The 14607-nt window shown below is 35.8% G+C and overlaps 3 protein-coding genes and 2 pseudogenes across 9 annotated transcripts in view; 1 reads left to right on the top strand and 4 right to left on the bottom strand.

Annotated features, from left to right (window-relative positions):
* The window catches only part of LOC117982155 (tubulin alpha chain-like), a 205313-nt gene that overhangs the window by 19262 nt on the left and 171444 nt on the right, over positions 1–14607 (top strand). The gene's annotated exons all lie outside the window — the stretch shown is intronic.
* On the bottom strand, positions 137–2921 carry LOC138402351 (retinol dehydrogenase 11-like). The gene is made up of 2 exons (XM_069498589.1): positions 1410–2921; positions 137–941 (listed from the first exon to the last, which is right to left on the bottom strand). The coding sequence occupies exon 1, from the start codon at positions 2887–2889 to the stop codon at positions 1912–1914; it is 978 nt and encodes a 325-aa protein (XP_069354690.1). The 5' UTR covers positions 2890–2921; the 3' UTR covers positions 137–941; positions 1410–1911.
* On the bottom strand, positions 5480–6461 carry LOC117982065 (retinol dehydrogenase 11 pseudogene; annotated as a pseudogene).
* Positions 7774–14607, bottom strand: part of LOC117982063 (uncharacterized protein ZK1073.1) — a 56472-nt gene continuing 49638 nt past the window's right edge. For all 7 annotated transcript variants that reach the window (XM_034968345.2, XM_069498782.1, XM_069498783.1 and 4 more), the window contains one exon: positions 7774–9850. In XM_034968345.2, the coding sequence (XP_034824236.1) occupies positions 9662–9850 (189 nt within the window). In that variant the 3' untranslated portion in view covers positions 7774–9661. The remainder of the gene's footprint in view (positions 9851–14607) is intronic.
* Positions 9894–12834, bottom strand: LOC117982064 (retinol dehydrogenase 11 pseudogene; annotated as a pseudogene).

The following is a 14607-nucleotide window of genomic DNA, read 5'->3' as shown; positions in this document are numbered from 1 at the left end:
TAACAAAATGATAAAACTAAAAAAAAATATGATGTACATTACCATGCAAACTTCCACCAAAAATTGGTTTAAACGAGATCCAGTAAGTAGTTTTTGATTTATCGTGCAAAATGTCGATAAAATACTGTTGTACTACGAAACCCTCAGTGCGCGAGTCTGATTCGCACTTGGCCGGTTTTTTTCATAAAACTAGATGATGCCCGCGACTTCGTCCGCGTGGATTTAGGTTTTTAAAAATCCCGTGGGAACTCTTTGATTTTCCGGGATAAAAAGTAGCCAATGTCCTTCCCCGGTCCTATCGGTTAACCAAATTTCGTCAAAATCGGTTGAACGGATCGGCCGTGAAAGGCTAGCAAATAGACAGATAGACAGACGGACAGACAGACAGACACACACTTTCGCATTTATAATATTAGTATGGATTAATTAAATAAACTTTTTATTACTTTGACGTTAATTGTACCACAATCATCTTAACATATTATCTACTAATGACGTCCTTATCTTTATTAATAATGTAGGTACATTAGAGTTCATGTAGAGTTCTATCACCTGGCCTAATTATCCGTACTAAGTAATATTATTATCTTGGAGTGATCGTAACTGCCTCTTCTTTAACATAGCAAAGTGTCATGAATTGATGTTCCCACGGAACTCCTCACTCGTTCACATAAATAAATATAATCATAGACAACAGCTATGCAATGAGACGATTCCTCGTTCTTTCGAAGTTAATTAATAAAAAATTAATATGGCTGTTAGAGGGGCGCCTATGAGGTGCTTGCCTAGGGCGCTCTTGGTAAACGTCTTGTCAAATCCGCCTCTGATTAATAGTGTCTACTAGATGAGGCCTGCAACCTCATCCACGCGAATTTTTTTTTTTAAATCCCGTGGGAACTCGTTCACTTTCCGGGACAAAAAGTAGTATGATATCGATACCTCTGGGCTCAAAGGTCGTAAAGGACAAAACGCTACTTTTCAGGAGAAGCAAAAAACGAAAAAAAATTAATTCTTTTTTCTCTAGCATCTTCGTTTCTTTAGCTATTTAAATGAAACCTAGGAAGAAAGTGCTTAGAATTTATAGTGTTTTCTAAGGCAGTGTTCCAAAATTTCCCTAGTGCTGTATTTACTGAAATAGATTTCCTTTACGACCATAAATTTGAAAATAAATATCCTTTACACCCTACAAATTATCATTCTATGGTATTACCTAAGGGCGTAAATCTACTTTACTGCACAAAACTGAACAAAATAAGGAAATAACCGACATGTGTAATAATTTTTAGGGTCTTAAGGATCACCCGCTAAGGTATTCTGTAAGGATAAAATAGTATTAAACGCATTATGTAATTTTGTATGTAATTATGCATAAACTATTATATTTTCTCTAAAAATAATAATGAAATAACATAATTATGTTCTCCCCTGGAATGCAAACTATCTCTTTACCTTTTCAGATGGGCTAGGAAACGCTAGCAGACAGACAGACAGGAAGTATGGATATCACTTGGATCGTTTATCTACATCTACAAACACATTAATATTACCAGCCTATAAAAAAAGGAATACAGTTAAGAGTTGATTTTTATGTTTGAGGCACGTTTGAGGTAATGCTCTGCTGAGCAGCATATCAAAAGATATTTCAAAAAGATTGATTATAATTTATCATTAATTTTGGCCTTAAGTCAATGATCGATACCACAGATTATGACCAATTTTATATAATTTATTTTATTTCTTAAGAAACGATAGACGAGATTTAATTTGTATTACATCATTTTGCATTCTGTGAATCAGGCCGAACCATCTACCGACAAAAACTCTTTTTCTAAACAATTTTAAACAATTTTAAATACACATCAAAAATTGCGAACCGGCAGGAATCGAACCCGCGTCTTCTGGGATCTTTTTCTAAACTTTAATAACTTCTTCTCTTTCCAATTTAACAAGTTTTATTGATTCGTCCCATAATTTTTTCGCCAGGTCTTCATCATAAGCCATCGCTGCAGCTTTAGACAGCTTACAGTTGTAGAACATCTCTCCACTCACTGCTCCAGCGTCATCGTCTAACGCCACATGAATAGCAGTCTGAGCCCCAACCCGAGGACTTTTCACAATAAAAACTTGCGTAACTTGAACTAATAAGTACTGTATAAACTTAAGTATTGGATTGTGAACTTTAATAATAAAAGTAGCTACATATCCTGGATCCGCATTATTGACCACTACATTTGACCATTTCAACTTTTTAGTTAACTCCCGAGTGAATAGTGTCAAGCAGAGCTTGCTATTTGCGTATATTTGAAATGATGTCCAATATTGTATGTCATTCAGCTTTCTAAAATCCATTTTTCCTATGAAATGTGCTTGGGATGTCACGTTTACAATCCGAGAAGGTTCTGAGATTCGTCCAGTGTTTTTCAAAAGCGGTATCAGCAATAATGTTAATATGAAAGGCCCAAAATAGTTAGTCTGCATTGTAAAACTCATATCATCTTCTGTGATATACTCTTCGGCCATACAAACTCCAGCGTTGTTTACCAGTATATACAATTTTTCTTCACTTTTGTTTATTTCATCCGCGAATTTTCTAACAGACTGTACAGAAGACAAATCAAGCAGTTTGAACATAACTTCTTTATTTCCTGATTCCTTTATAATATGGTTGCATCCTTCCAGACCTTTCTTTTCGAATCGACCAGCGATTATTACTCGAGCACCTCGCTTTGCGAAATCTGTTGCAATCTCTAATCCTATACCTGATGTACCTCCAGTAACTATGGCTGTCCTTCCATCGAGTCTTTTGTTTGAGTGACATGTCGCAATGGTGCACCTTTGATACACTGCCAATACTATTAACACGAATAAAATAAAGTAAATATAAAACATTACTATATTATGTAACAAAACTCACAGAATGTATGAACGTGGTTCGGTCATGATATGTATATTTATCAATAAATAAACTTGATTTTAGGTATAATTCTAGTCTGGAATGTGTGGTATAAGTGATAAGCATTGAAATCTCTATATATAAAAATAAATCGCTGAATGTGTTGCTGATCGCAAATATCGAGAACAGCTGAACCGATTTCGCTAATTCTTTTTCATAATAGCCCTTGAAGTACGGGGATGGTTCTTACGGAGAGAAAAATTTGAAAAAATCCTGAAAAACAATCGACTGTTAAGGCGGTACGAAGTTCGCTGGGGCAGCTAGTCTATACTCTATACTATTATAATATAAAGAAGTCGAGAGAATGTCGTTAAGTTTGTTTGTAGGGGGTAATCTTTGGAACTACTGAACCGATTTTAAAAATTCTTTCACCAGTAGAAAGCTACATTATTCCTGAGTGACATAAGCTATACGGGATCTTTAAAAACCTAAAACTACGCGGGCGAAGCCGCGGGGATCAGCTAGTATATTATAAATTTAAACTTACTCTAATATGCCTTTACTCGACACTTAGCTTTTAACGTCAGTGGCATCTCACACAGACAGCCATATTATCAGCGACTGGCTGAGTTTAACATGACATCTCTTCGAAATAGGCGCGAAATACTTGACTTGTGCTTTCTACATAAAATTTTACGAAATAAAGTTAAATGTAGTAACCTTCTCAATCGAATATCCTTATCTGTTCTACATAGACACTCCCGCAGTTTTATATCCCCAAAAATCTTCCATATACCTTTCACCAAATCTCATCTAGGAAATCAAGCCCCAATTAAGCGTATATGTGCAAAATTTAACGAAATATCAAAAAAGATACCGCATCGACATATTTCATGACTCAGCTACTGCATTCAAAAAAAAGCTCTTATCATTTTACGGTGGGTTCATCTCCTAAGTAACTTAATTATTAATTGTTTAGTTAAGTAGTTAGTTAAGTTCTTTTTATTTGTCTAGATATTTTGCAAATGCTGTGTACACATTTTATAGATACATTTATCAGCCTGTGTTTGTCTATAAGTGTCGTAGTTTGTGTTAAATTAATGTATTGTGTGTGTTCCTAATAAATAAAATAAAATATGTAACTGTAACCGGACGATTTCTGTAAGTTAAATATTTATTGAAAATTTTAGGAGGAGGAACTTTATTATCGACAAGTTGACTTGCCCAGACTTCGGCTGAGATCTATAGAGCGCATTTTGACTTTGCTCAGACTTAAAATTGAGTTAAAATGAGACAGATTTATGTGGGACTTGGGAGATATAGGTCTGTCTCTTTTTAACTCTGTCTTAAGTCTAAGAAAAATCAGAATGCGCTCTATAGATCTCGCCCTTAAAATCCGTTTTTTGGGATAACATCTATCCTGTATGTTACCAATGCAGGTACTTATTGTGAACCATCCAAGGCATTGATTGTATCGAGATAGCAATCGGGGTGGGGACGCCCCGCACACACGCACAACACCGCGCCGAGCACCGGGCGTTGTGCGGTTGTGCGGGGCGTCCCCCCCGCCTCAATAGAATAGAATAGAATAGAATGTTTTTTTATTCATGTAAACTTTTACAAGTATTTATGAATAGTCAGGTAGTTTTAATTTACCACATACAGTCATACCCCGATTGCCATCTCGAACTGTCAAGAACTTATAGTTCGCTATGCCATGCAGTCGCAGTATGGAGCGGATATCCTATGCCCGTATTACATACACATACATTGTACCTATCACAAATTATTATCTTAATATAAATACACCAAAATACACTCATTATCTTGTTTGTGTTAATAAATTAGTAGGTGTAGACTATAGGTACTTCGACAATAATTTATCGGATGTTATCATGAAAGCAGTAAGTCAAGGAGTGAAAAGCTAGCAGACAGATAGACAGATAGACACACTATCTATCGCATCTACTGAACTATCGCATTCATCATCATCATCTTTATCAACCGTTAGACGTACGTCTGCCCACCTAATGGGGAGTCAAAATTTTAAGTTTTCAACCAACTCACTTCTAGAGCTAGAGACCCGTGGCCGTGACACACGGACAGGCAGACAGACGGACGGACATGGCGAAACTATAAGGGTTCCTTATTTACTACGGAACCCTAAAAAGGAGCTTTACTTTTCAGTTATAATGAAGGAAACTTAGATTACAACGCGTGAAGCTCGCCTGACTTCAAGATACATAACCGTGTAAAAATATTATTTTTTTACTTTGCAGTGGTTTTGAAAGTCGGGTTTTTTTTAATTATTACTATTTTCATTTCTATTTTTTTAATTAGGTAGTTATCAGTGCAATAAGCAACTTCATTACGGGTTTTAATGTCATTCAGCCAGGTTCTCTAGTAACATCTCAAGATACGAGCTATATTTAAAGAATATAAAATAACCATAAAATAACTAATAAACTTTTAAAAACCCTTAAACAATTACTTACCACTGCAAGTATGTGTAGACAGTTTACACATACTTGCAGTGGTAGATACTAAAATATTTATTAATTTATTTAAAACTATATTTAACCATACCTAAATACATTGTTCAATTTCCATATCACTCAATCCAACAAGTTTCACAGATTCCTCCCACAGTTTTTTGGCAGTTTCATCATTATAGGCAGCCTTTTTAGCACGAGACAATTTACAGTTCCTGAAATACTGGCCGCTGAGCATACCAGCCTCCTTGTCCAGAGCGACATATAACGCAGTCTGAGCGCCTTCCCACGGGGTTTTCGAAAACATGAAAGCCACCAAAGTTATGAAACCACCGACAATTTTCCCCATACAACCATATATACCAGTTCCAACCACTCCTGGATCCACACAGTTCACTACAACTGTAGCGCCTTTCAATCTCTTCCTTAATTCATGAGTGAATAGCACTACACACAGTTTGCTATTCGCATAAAAAAGTACCGGGTACCAATACTTTATATTATTCAATCTATCAAAGTTCACAGTTCCTAAAAGATGTAAAACCGATGAAGTGTTCACAATCCTTGCAGGCTCCAGATTCGTAGCGTATTTCTTCAATAAAGGCAGCAAAAGTATCGTCAGCAAAAATTTACCAAAATAATTCACTTGCATTATAAAACTCATCCCATCCTCCGTGATGAATTCGTTTACAGCACCAATTCCTGCATTATTTATCAATATATCCAATCTATTCTCTGTTTCATAGATTTGTTTAACAAACTTTCTAATTGAAGCTATTGAAGATAAATCTAAAAGTTTGAACACAACTTGTTCGTTTCCTGTTGTGTTAATTATCTCTTTTTTGGCTGTTACTCCTTCATCTTCAAAAGGACAGGCTATAACAACTCGAGCACCTCTTTCTGCTAAATCTGTTGCTATTTTTAAACCCATTCCAGTCGTCCCTCCTGTAACTATGACCGTCTTTCCATCTAGCCTCTTTTTCGATAGACATATCGCGTTAGTTGATTTTTGGTAAAGACCTACGATTAATGCAACTATTACAATAAGTATTACTATGAAAAGCATAGTAAGCATTGTGATGCGACAATGTTGTCTAGAACGCGAACCAACTAAAATGTTTTTAATTGCTGAGTACACTTTATAAATACTCGTTTCTAAACTGTTTAGCTTACACTTACTTTTAGTGATAAGGAATCCATCAAGGTTTCTTAAAAGTTTATCAGTTTTTTTGTATTTTTTATCTATTGCTTATATAACTTTAGATGTTATTGTACTAGCTGATCTGTTCTAGTTTTATTCGGGTGGAATTTCTAAGAGTTCCCACGGGATTATCTTTAGGAACCTAAATCTACGTACTTAGACCAAGTCACGAGCATTATAGTTGTTTGGTAATATATAAATGGGACAGCTTTCATCCTGAATAAGCTTGCGTATGCTACTTTTCATCCAAGAAATCAAAGAGCTACGGGATGCTAACGTTGACGGTTTCTCATTGTTCAGTGGTAGATTAGTGAAGGAGGAACAAGGTTGTGAAGTTCCTGAGCACTAATTCTGCAGGTAGTGTAGGTGTCTATGTGCCTGTTCAAATCAGTTGAGTTGATGAGGTATTAGAAACAAACGAAGATACGCAGAGACATACCTTTGTATTTATATTCAATATGGATTATTCGAGGAATAACTTATGATCCGTGACACTAATTACACGCAATACAATTATTTTTTACATACAATAGTCAATTTAAAAATCAGCTAGGTATTCAAATTTAATTATAATGGTTAGGTATAGGTGTTCTGGTTTACTTTGTATTCCTCATTGCTGAGGTGTGTAACCCCTTTCAATTAATCACATTTATTATAGTAAGAGTTCTCTTGGGCTAATAATGCTGCAGCAGGTTCTCAGATCTTTTGAGTGGGTACCTTAGAATCGTTTCTGTAACATCGAATAAAATTTTCCTTCGGCTTTTATTTTACAAGCTTATAAGAAATCGAACGACTATCAATATGTGGATCCTGATTTTCTGTTCGTTTCCAATTTGAGTCAGCATAATATTTGGTGGGTGCCCCACAAGTCACACCCAATCGTGTCACAGTGTGACTCGTTGGGAATCTATAGAATTTTTTCCCATCGAGTCACACCCACAGTTATGTTTCTCGAATCAGCTTCGTTTCTGTGAAATTATTTTTATATCGCTCAGTGAAGCAGCAATTTAGAACCAACCACTATCACATGACTATGGTGGCTTTCATTTAGTGATGATCACTGAGTTAGTGAATCATCCCGCTGCACTGGTCTTTTAATAAGCTTTGGCCGTGGTTAGTTACCTACTATCCTACCGGCAAAGATGCCCGTGAAGACCCTCTCTTTTTTCAAAATAAAAAATGAAAAATCTGTTAGTTTAAAGTTTATATTACGTACTTAAAAATACATAATTACAAACCAAATAACATAACATTATTTTGAATGATTACATTCTTTAAAATAACTAACGACGATTATTATTTATAATAGTTATTGTTTTAAATATCAATTATAGTACCTTGAACCTAAAAGTTAAAATATAAAATATTCGACATCTGCAAGAAATAACATTGTAATACAGATTTTAGCGATTTTGAGTTACGATTATGTTTAAGTTTAAAAATTATGATTTGTAGATCGGTACCTACTGTAATATAAAACAAAGCAAAAAAATCTGTATAGAATAAAAAAATCTGTTGGCTAACTAGTAAGCGCCAAGGACTAGTTACCTACTTGTGTATTTTCAGATAGCATTCCCATCAATGTGCATTTCAAATTAACGGAAATAATAACTTAAGTCCACCTTTGTTTGAAGTTTACAGTAAAAATACAAAACTCATAAGAAAAAGGCAAAACAGTAAACATTTAATTTGTTATTTCATACAAGTTACAACACATTATCTTTTACTGTTTTTATTATATTGTATATATTTTTTTACCATATCCTAAATAGCTACTTAGGAACTTAACAAATTTTATTTAAATACGAGGTATTTTTCAATTTTGAACATCTTCCAAGGAGCCTAATAATATACCTACTAATTATGTAATTATTCTAAGAGCTGATTTTTCAATCAGGAAACCCAGAACACATAAACGGCAACACTACTTTACTTATTCCTTGAGTAAGGATTAACTACGTACTATTTATTTTATAACGGTTGAAAAATTGGCCCTCAATAAAATATTGGTAAATACTAAAATATTGGTAAGGTATAATGTAGGTTTAGTAAAGTATGTGTTTTGTACTTTTTTATTAAACAAGATATGTATAATATTATTATCCATAAACAATTCATAAAAATATGAAAATATTACCTGCCCGCAGCGAAAATAGGTTCAACTTTAAACACTTGGATCGAGGTAGCCAATAGACAAAGCCATCTAACTTTCAATTTCTATAAATATTAATCTCCTTATTCCTAATTATTTGCGAAAACCCACCCGGAAAAGTTTGATCAATAATTGATCTTAGAGTGAATTGTTAGAGATAGTTCCACCAAAGATGTATCAAGCATTCTCGGTATAAAATTAAGCTTCTAAATTGTTCTAAATAAAAGGTCGAGGTCTCCATTGATTTTCCGCTATTTTACATGGGACCAAAGATCATCACCAAAACGATCATCACAAATATCTCAGTAAATAGGTAATGGCCACTTTTACGGAAAAATCATGTGAATAAAGTGTAAGCTTAAGAAATTCCCAACAAAATATATAATTTTGAAAATTAGGTTTAGGACTTTGGGAGAGCATCCAACTCACATAAAACTATTTTGGCGGTCATAATTTCGTAAACAGTAACTTGTTTCGAAACTGTTCATGAGACATAATTATAATTACTATGCACATCAGATAATATTTGCGAATGACCCCGTGTATAAATTTTAGCAATGTAATAGAAATTCTTAATATTTTGCAATTTTTAGCAGCACTAACAGAAACTTTTACTTAGACCAACAATGTTAGATATTTTGTATCACATCCTATTTACCTTTCGAACTGATACGGTGGAAGAGTCCTAACATATTTTAATTAGTGGCACCAGTTTTTTTACATAATATTCTTTTGTATTTCATTTCATATGGACATAAACCAAGCTTTTCGAGAGTTTTTCCAAAGTTAAGTTTGAAATTTCATTAAAATTTATCTTGATGCAGTTTTGTAAGTAGCGTTCACACATTGGGCCGTACTCGCCGAACGTACCAGGCCATTGTGTACGGGACTCATTGAAGCTGCAAGGAAACGTAGGTTTTATTCTACAGTTTTCTTTGTGGGGGGGTTTCTGAGACGTGCGGCGTGAGAGACAGGCGACGGATGTTGGGCTTGTCGTACTCCTCCATAGACATGGCGCGAGACATGCGGCGCTCGACGCCGGGAGGCGGCAGCGACGTCAGCTGGCTTTGACCTTGGCAGAACAGCAGGAGTGACTGCGCAACTTTGGCCGGCTGCAACAGAATAAATATTCTTTAGGATATCGTACTCGAAGGTTGCCGACGGGACCCTATTTACTAAGACTACGCTGTCTATTCGTTCGTCGAGAGTTAAAATTGCATTTAAATTTCATTTCAATATGAATGCAATTTGAATATACCTAACATGATTAAGTGCAAGAATGTGCCTCCTCATATAGGTACTATCTATCTCCATCTCTCTCCTAACCGAATTTTGGCACGTGTGTCGGTCTATCTCAATGGAGGCTAGCCAATCACGTATTAGATATTATAGGGCACATCATTGTGTCGCAAACACAGGTTCACTCTCTATTCGTTAGTCCAGGGATGGTAATCCTAACACAACCGGAGAGAAATAGTTTACCAAAAAAAATATTAATAAAAAGATGGTGTCTTAATAAGTAAAGAATAAAAAACTATACGTAATTAATTAGTTATCACTTTATTTATTTATTTAGTTTTTCTATTTATACATACGTTTTAACAATAAGAAAAAAAGTGAAAAATATTATATCTAGGTATTTACATTTTTTTAAACTTATCACTTTATATATCACTCAATATGTCCACAATCCGTTTTATAGTCCGCGAAAATAAACAAAGAAAACAATAGTTTATTACTCGTGTATCAGGTAACGCTTGAATATACCTATACCTAATATTTTGTGGTTTTTAAATAAGTATCGTGAAAATATGTAAAATACTGTAATTTAGAATTGGGAACCCACAATGTTCCCAAAAAGTCACAACTCACACCCAATCGTGTAACAGTATAAATAGTTGGGAATCTATTGTTTTTTCCCCATCGAGTCACACCCTCAGTAGTAGGGTGACTCGTTGGGAATTCTAATGGATAAAAAGGTTGCGACTAGTAAAAGTGTGACTCAATGGGAAAAGATTGACGAGTTCCACTGTGACACTACTTATTGGGTTTTAGAAGGTGATGACGTGACGTAGACGGTTTTTAAAAAGGGCTTAAGTTATTGTGACTCATCGACTGATTTATGAATATGAAATGGTTATACCTATGCCTAGTTTTTTGACGAAACATTAAACGTACCCGACTAGTTTTAGACTTTACAATTATAACACATATATAATTGTTGAAAAAATTAGCATACTTTCCCCTCGCAACTATGTGGTTGCCAGGTATAAACAGATAAGTAATCGTTATTAATATACCCTCATAATTATGTTATCTCATACCAGGAAGTCAAGTCAAGTAAATTAAGGTCAAGTATGTCAAGTCAATCTTTTGTTCACTTTTTGTCAACCTTCAGAAAAAATGTGAACTTAACCGCAATAATATATTTATGTATCTACCTAGCTAAATAATAATTTTAGCCTCTACTAAGGTTCACAACATTATAGTTTACTCACTAAACTATCAATAAATTAATATCAATATAAAGATTCAAATAGTACCCAATCAAACTTGTTATAGGTACCTACCTACACACTAACTTATAAAAAAGTTAAAGTGGGTATATAAACAGCTGTATCATCATCATGATCAACCCATCGCCGGCTTACTACAGAGCACGGGTCTCCTCTCAAAGTGAGAAGGGTTTCTGGCCATGTGCGGATTTGGTAGACTTTACAAACATACGAACATTATGGAGAACTCTCAGGAATGTAGGTAGATTCCATCGCGATATTTTGCTTTATCGTTAAAGCAAGTGATATTTTAATTGTTTAAAACGTGGTGAACTATGGCCAAAACCCTTCTCATTCTGAAAATTCTTATATCGAACACATATTTTACTGTAAGTTTATTGGAAACACTCTTCAAGTTCATCTTTATATAGTTTGACAAGTTTCACAGATTCATCCCAAAGTTCTTTTGCCAAGGTTTCGTCATACGCACACTGCTTCGCTTTACCTATCCTGCAATTCTTGAAGTACTCTCCGCTCACTAGACCGGCTTTCTTATCTAATGCTGTGTGTATGGCTGTTTGAGCGCCCTCCCATGGCGTCTTGAACAGTACAGAAAACAAAAATTGCGCTAAAGCTCCGTAGTATTTACCACTACAGTTGAATATTGTGGTACCAACAGCACCGGGATCGACACAATTGCATATCACATTTGTACCCTTCAGCCTTTTCGATAATTCACGAGCGAATAATACCAAACAGAGCTTGCTGTTGCCATATAGCTGTATCGGGTACCAGTAGTTCACTCTGTTCATCTTTTTGAAATTAACACTTCCGATATTATGTAGAACTGATGAGGTGTTCACGATTCTAGCTGGCTCCAAAATGGTTCCCGTTTTCTTCAACAACGGGAGTAGGAGTATCGTCAAAAGGAATGTACCAAAATAATTCACTTGCATTATAAAGTTCAAGCCATCTTTGGTAATAAATTCACCCACAGTCCCGACTCCTGCGTTATTGATTAAAATATCGAGTCTTTTCTCAGTGGTCAGGATATCCTTTGCAAACTTTCGTATGGAAGCATTGGATGATAGATCGAGTAGTTTGAAAATCACTTCTTCGTTGCCAGTTCTTCGGACTATTATTTTTCTGCCGTGCGTGCCTTCGTCTACAAACGGGCAAGCGACTATGACTCTCGCTCCTCTATCGGCGAAGTCCATAGCGATTCGTAATCCCATACCAGACGTTCCTCCGGTGACGATCGCCGTTTTCCCATCGAGTCGTTTCTTCGATTTACATATTATGTTCGTGTTCTTCTGGTAGAGGCCTACGACCATAGCCAAGACGACTATCGTTAAAAGTACGTACAATATTACTAGCATTTCGAATGAACCACGCACGGAAATATTATCAAACTAGCGTCTGATGTTTTGTAGGTATTCGGCCACTGGGTCAGTGCGCCAACTGACGGCGTATTGACTTTTACTTTTGCTCAATGCAACATCGGAAACATTGCATCGCGCGATCGTCGATAACTATGTATGTACCTATATAGGTACACCAACCACGTATAACTGTTATTGCGAACAAATTGAAATGATTTGATGTTATAAATGGTAGGTACCAAGTTATAATTTTAAATTAATTAACGTTACATTTGTATACATACATTTATTAGCGTTAAATACATGCACGGCTTGTTGACGAATTCGTTCGTGCAGAAAATTATGCTTTTATATACCATGGTAACTAAGGTTGAGGTCTATAGAGCGCACTCTGACTTTGCTTAGACTTAAGAAAGAGTTAAAACGAGACAGTTGTATAACTCTCACATAAATCTGTATCGTTTTAACTCAATTTTAAGTTGAGCAAAGTTAAAGTGCGCTCTATAGATCTCAGCCTTAGCCTTTCTCCAACAGTGCCCCCCTGTCAATGTTATTCAAGTGCCAAGAGAGCAAAAGAGCCTTGTCGCACTGTAGGTACACATTCTGTGAAAATTTCAACTCTCTCCCTATTACGGTTCATGATATGCAGCCCGTACGGACGGATGAACGGACGGACAGTAGAGGCTTGGTAATAGGGTCCCGTTGGCACCCTTTCGGTACGGAACCCTAAAAACAGATTTTTTCAGTATCCAAGTGTGTGAACTATCTACCATATAAGTAATTATTGTATTCAATTGTATTTTAATTTATTGTAAACTCATATTTTAATTGCAACAGTGCATATTTTAACATTTTATTAGGGTTCCGTATCTCAAAAGGAAAAAAGAAACCCTTATACGATCACTTTCTTGTCTGTCTGTCTGTCCGTCTGTCGTGTCTGTCAAGAAAACCTATGGGGTACATAGGGTATGGGGGACATAGAATCATGTTTGGCAGGTAGCTGTAGGTCTTATAACACAAGTTTAAAGGAAAAATCCAAAAAAAATTAAAGCGTGTTGTGAACTAATAATAATAAGTATTTTCAAATTTCAAAGAAAGATTGTTATACCTACCAAGTTGGTTTCATATGTAAATATGAAAGGGCTTTACCTGTACCTTTTGTTTATTTTTAACACAGATTTTTGTTTATTTTTATTTATTATACTTAGTTTTTGATTTATCGTGCAAAATGTCGAAAAATTACGGCTGGAGTACGGAACCCTCGGTGCGCGAGTCGGACTCGCACTTGGCCGGATTCTTTATCAATTAAAGTTTGTACCTAAGGTAGTATAATATTATAATAATTATTATGTACACAATTTAAAAAAATGTTCGCAGGCCATTGCATGGCAAATGTGGCGATACCTATGTTATGCGACAGGTCGAGATGGCAATCGGGATGCGGACGCCCCGCACACCCGCACAGCCCCAGTTTTTTAGATTACGATTTGAATAAGTAATAATAAATAACAAGAGCCATTGGCCTTGAATTCTAGAAAGTAATGCGTACGTTAACATCCACTAGGTAGCTCTTCACGCTTCACGCTTGATATAACTTGACACACCTACTTTTTACTAGTAGGTACCTACTTGCTCTTTACTCGCCTGCCTTACTTTTTAGGGTTCCGTGATCTCTCTCCGGTCGTGTCGGGCTACCGCCCCATTGGTCTATGTGAATAAGGGGAATAGAGTCAAGTGCACCTGTGTTTGCGTACCTACACACTAATTCTTTATTTCCCGCGCAATGGCAAATCTCTGTGGAGATTTTCTAGTCATGGGGGCCGAAATTCTGGCAGGAGGACATACATTAAGGGCCAACAACGCGTTGTTCCTCGGCATTTCCCGTTAAGCGTGGGTGTAGCCACGATCATCGCAATAAATTTATCAACGGCATTCATGGCGCGGCTACATTAAGGTTAACGTCAATGCCCAAAAATGCCTTAAACAACGGAA

The sequence above is a fragment of the Maniola hyperantus genome, chromosome 5 (genome assembly GCF_902806685.2).
Source record: "Maniola hyperantus chromosome 5, iAphHyp1.2, whole genome shotgun sequence".
In the NCBI taxonomy this organism is placed as follows: Eukaryota; Metazoa; Arthropoda; class Insecta; order Lepidoptera; family Nymphalidae; genus Maniola; species Maniola hyperantus.
The sequence above is the reverse complement of the archived record's forward strand: the minus strand, read 5'-3'. Positions and strand labels throughout refer to the sequence as shown.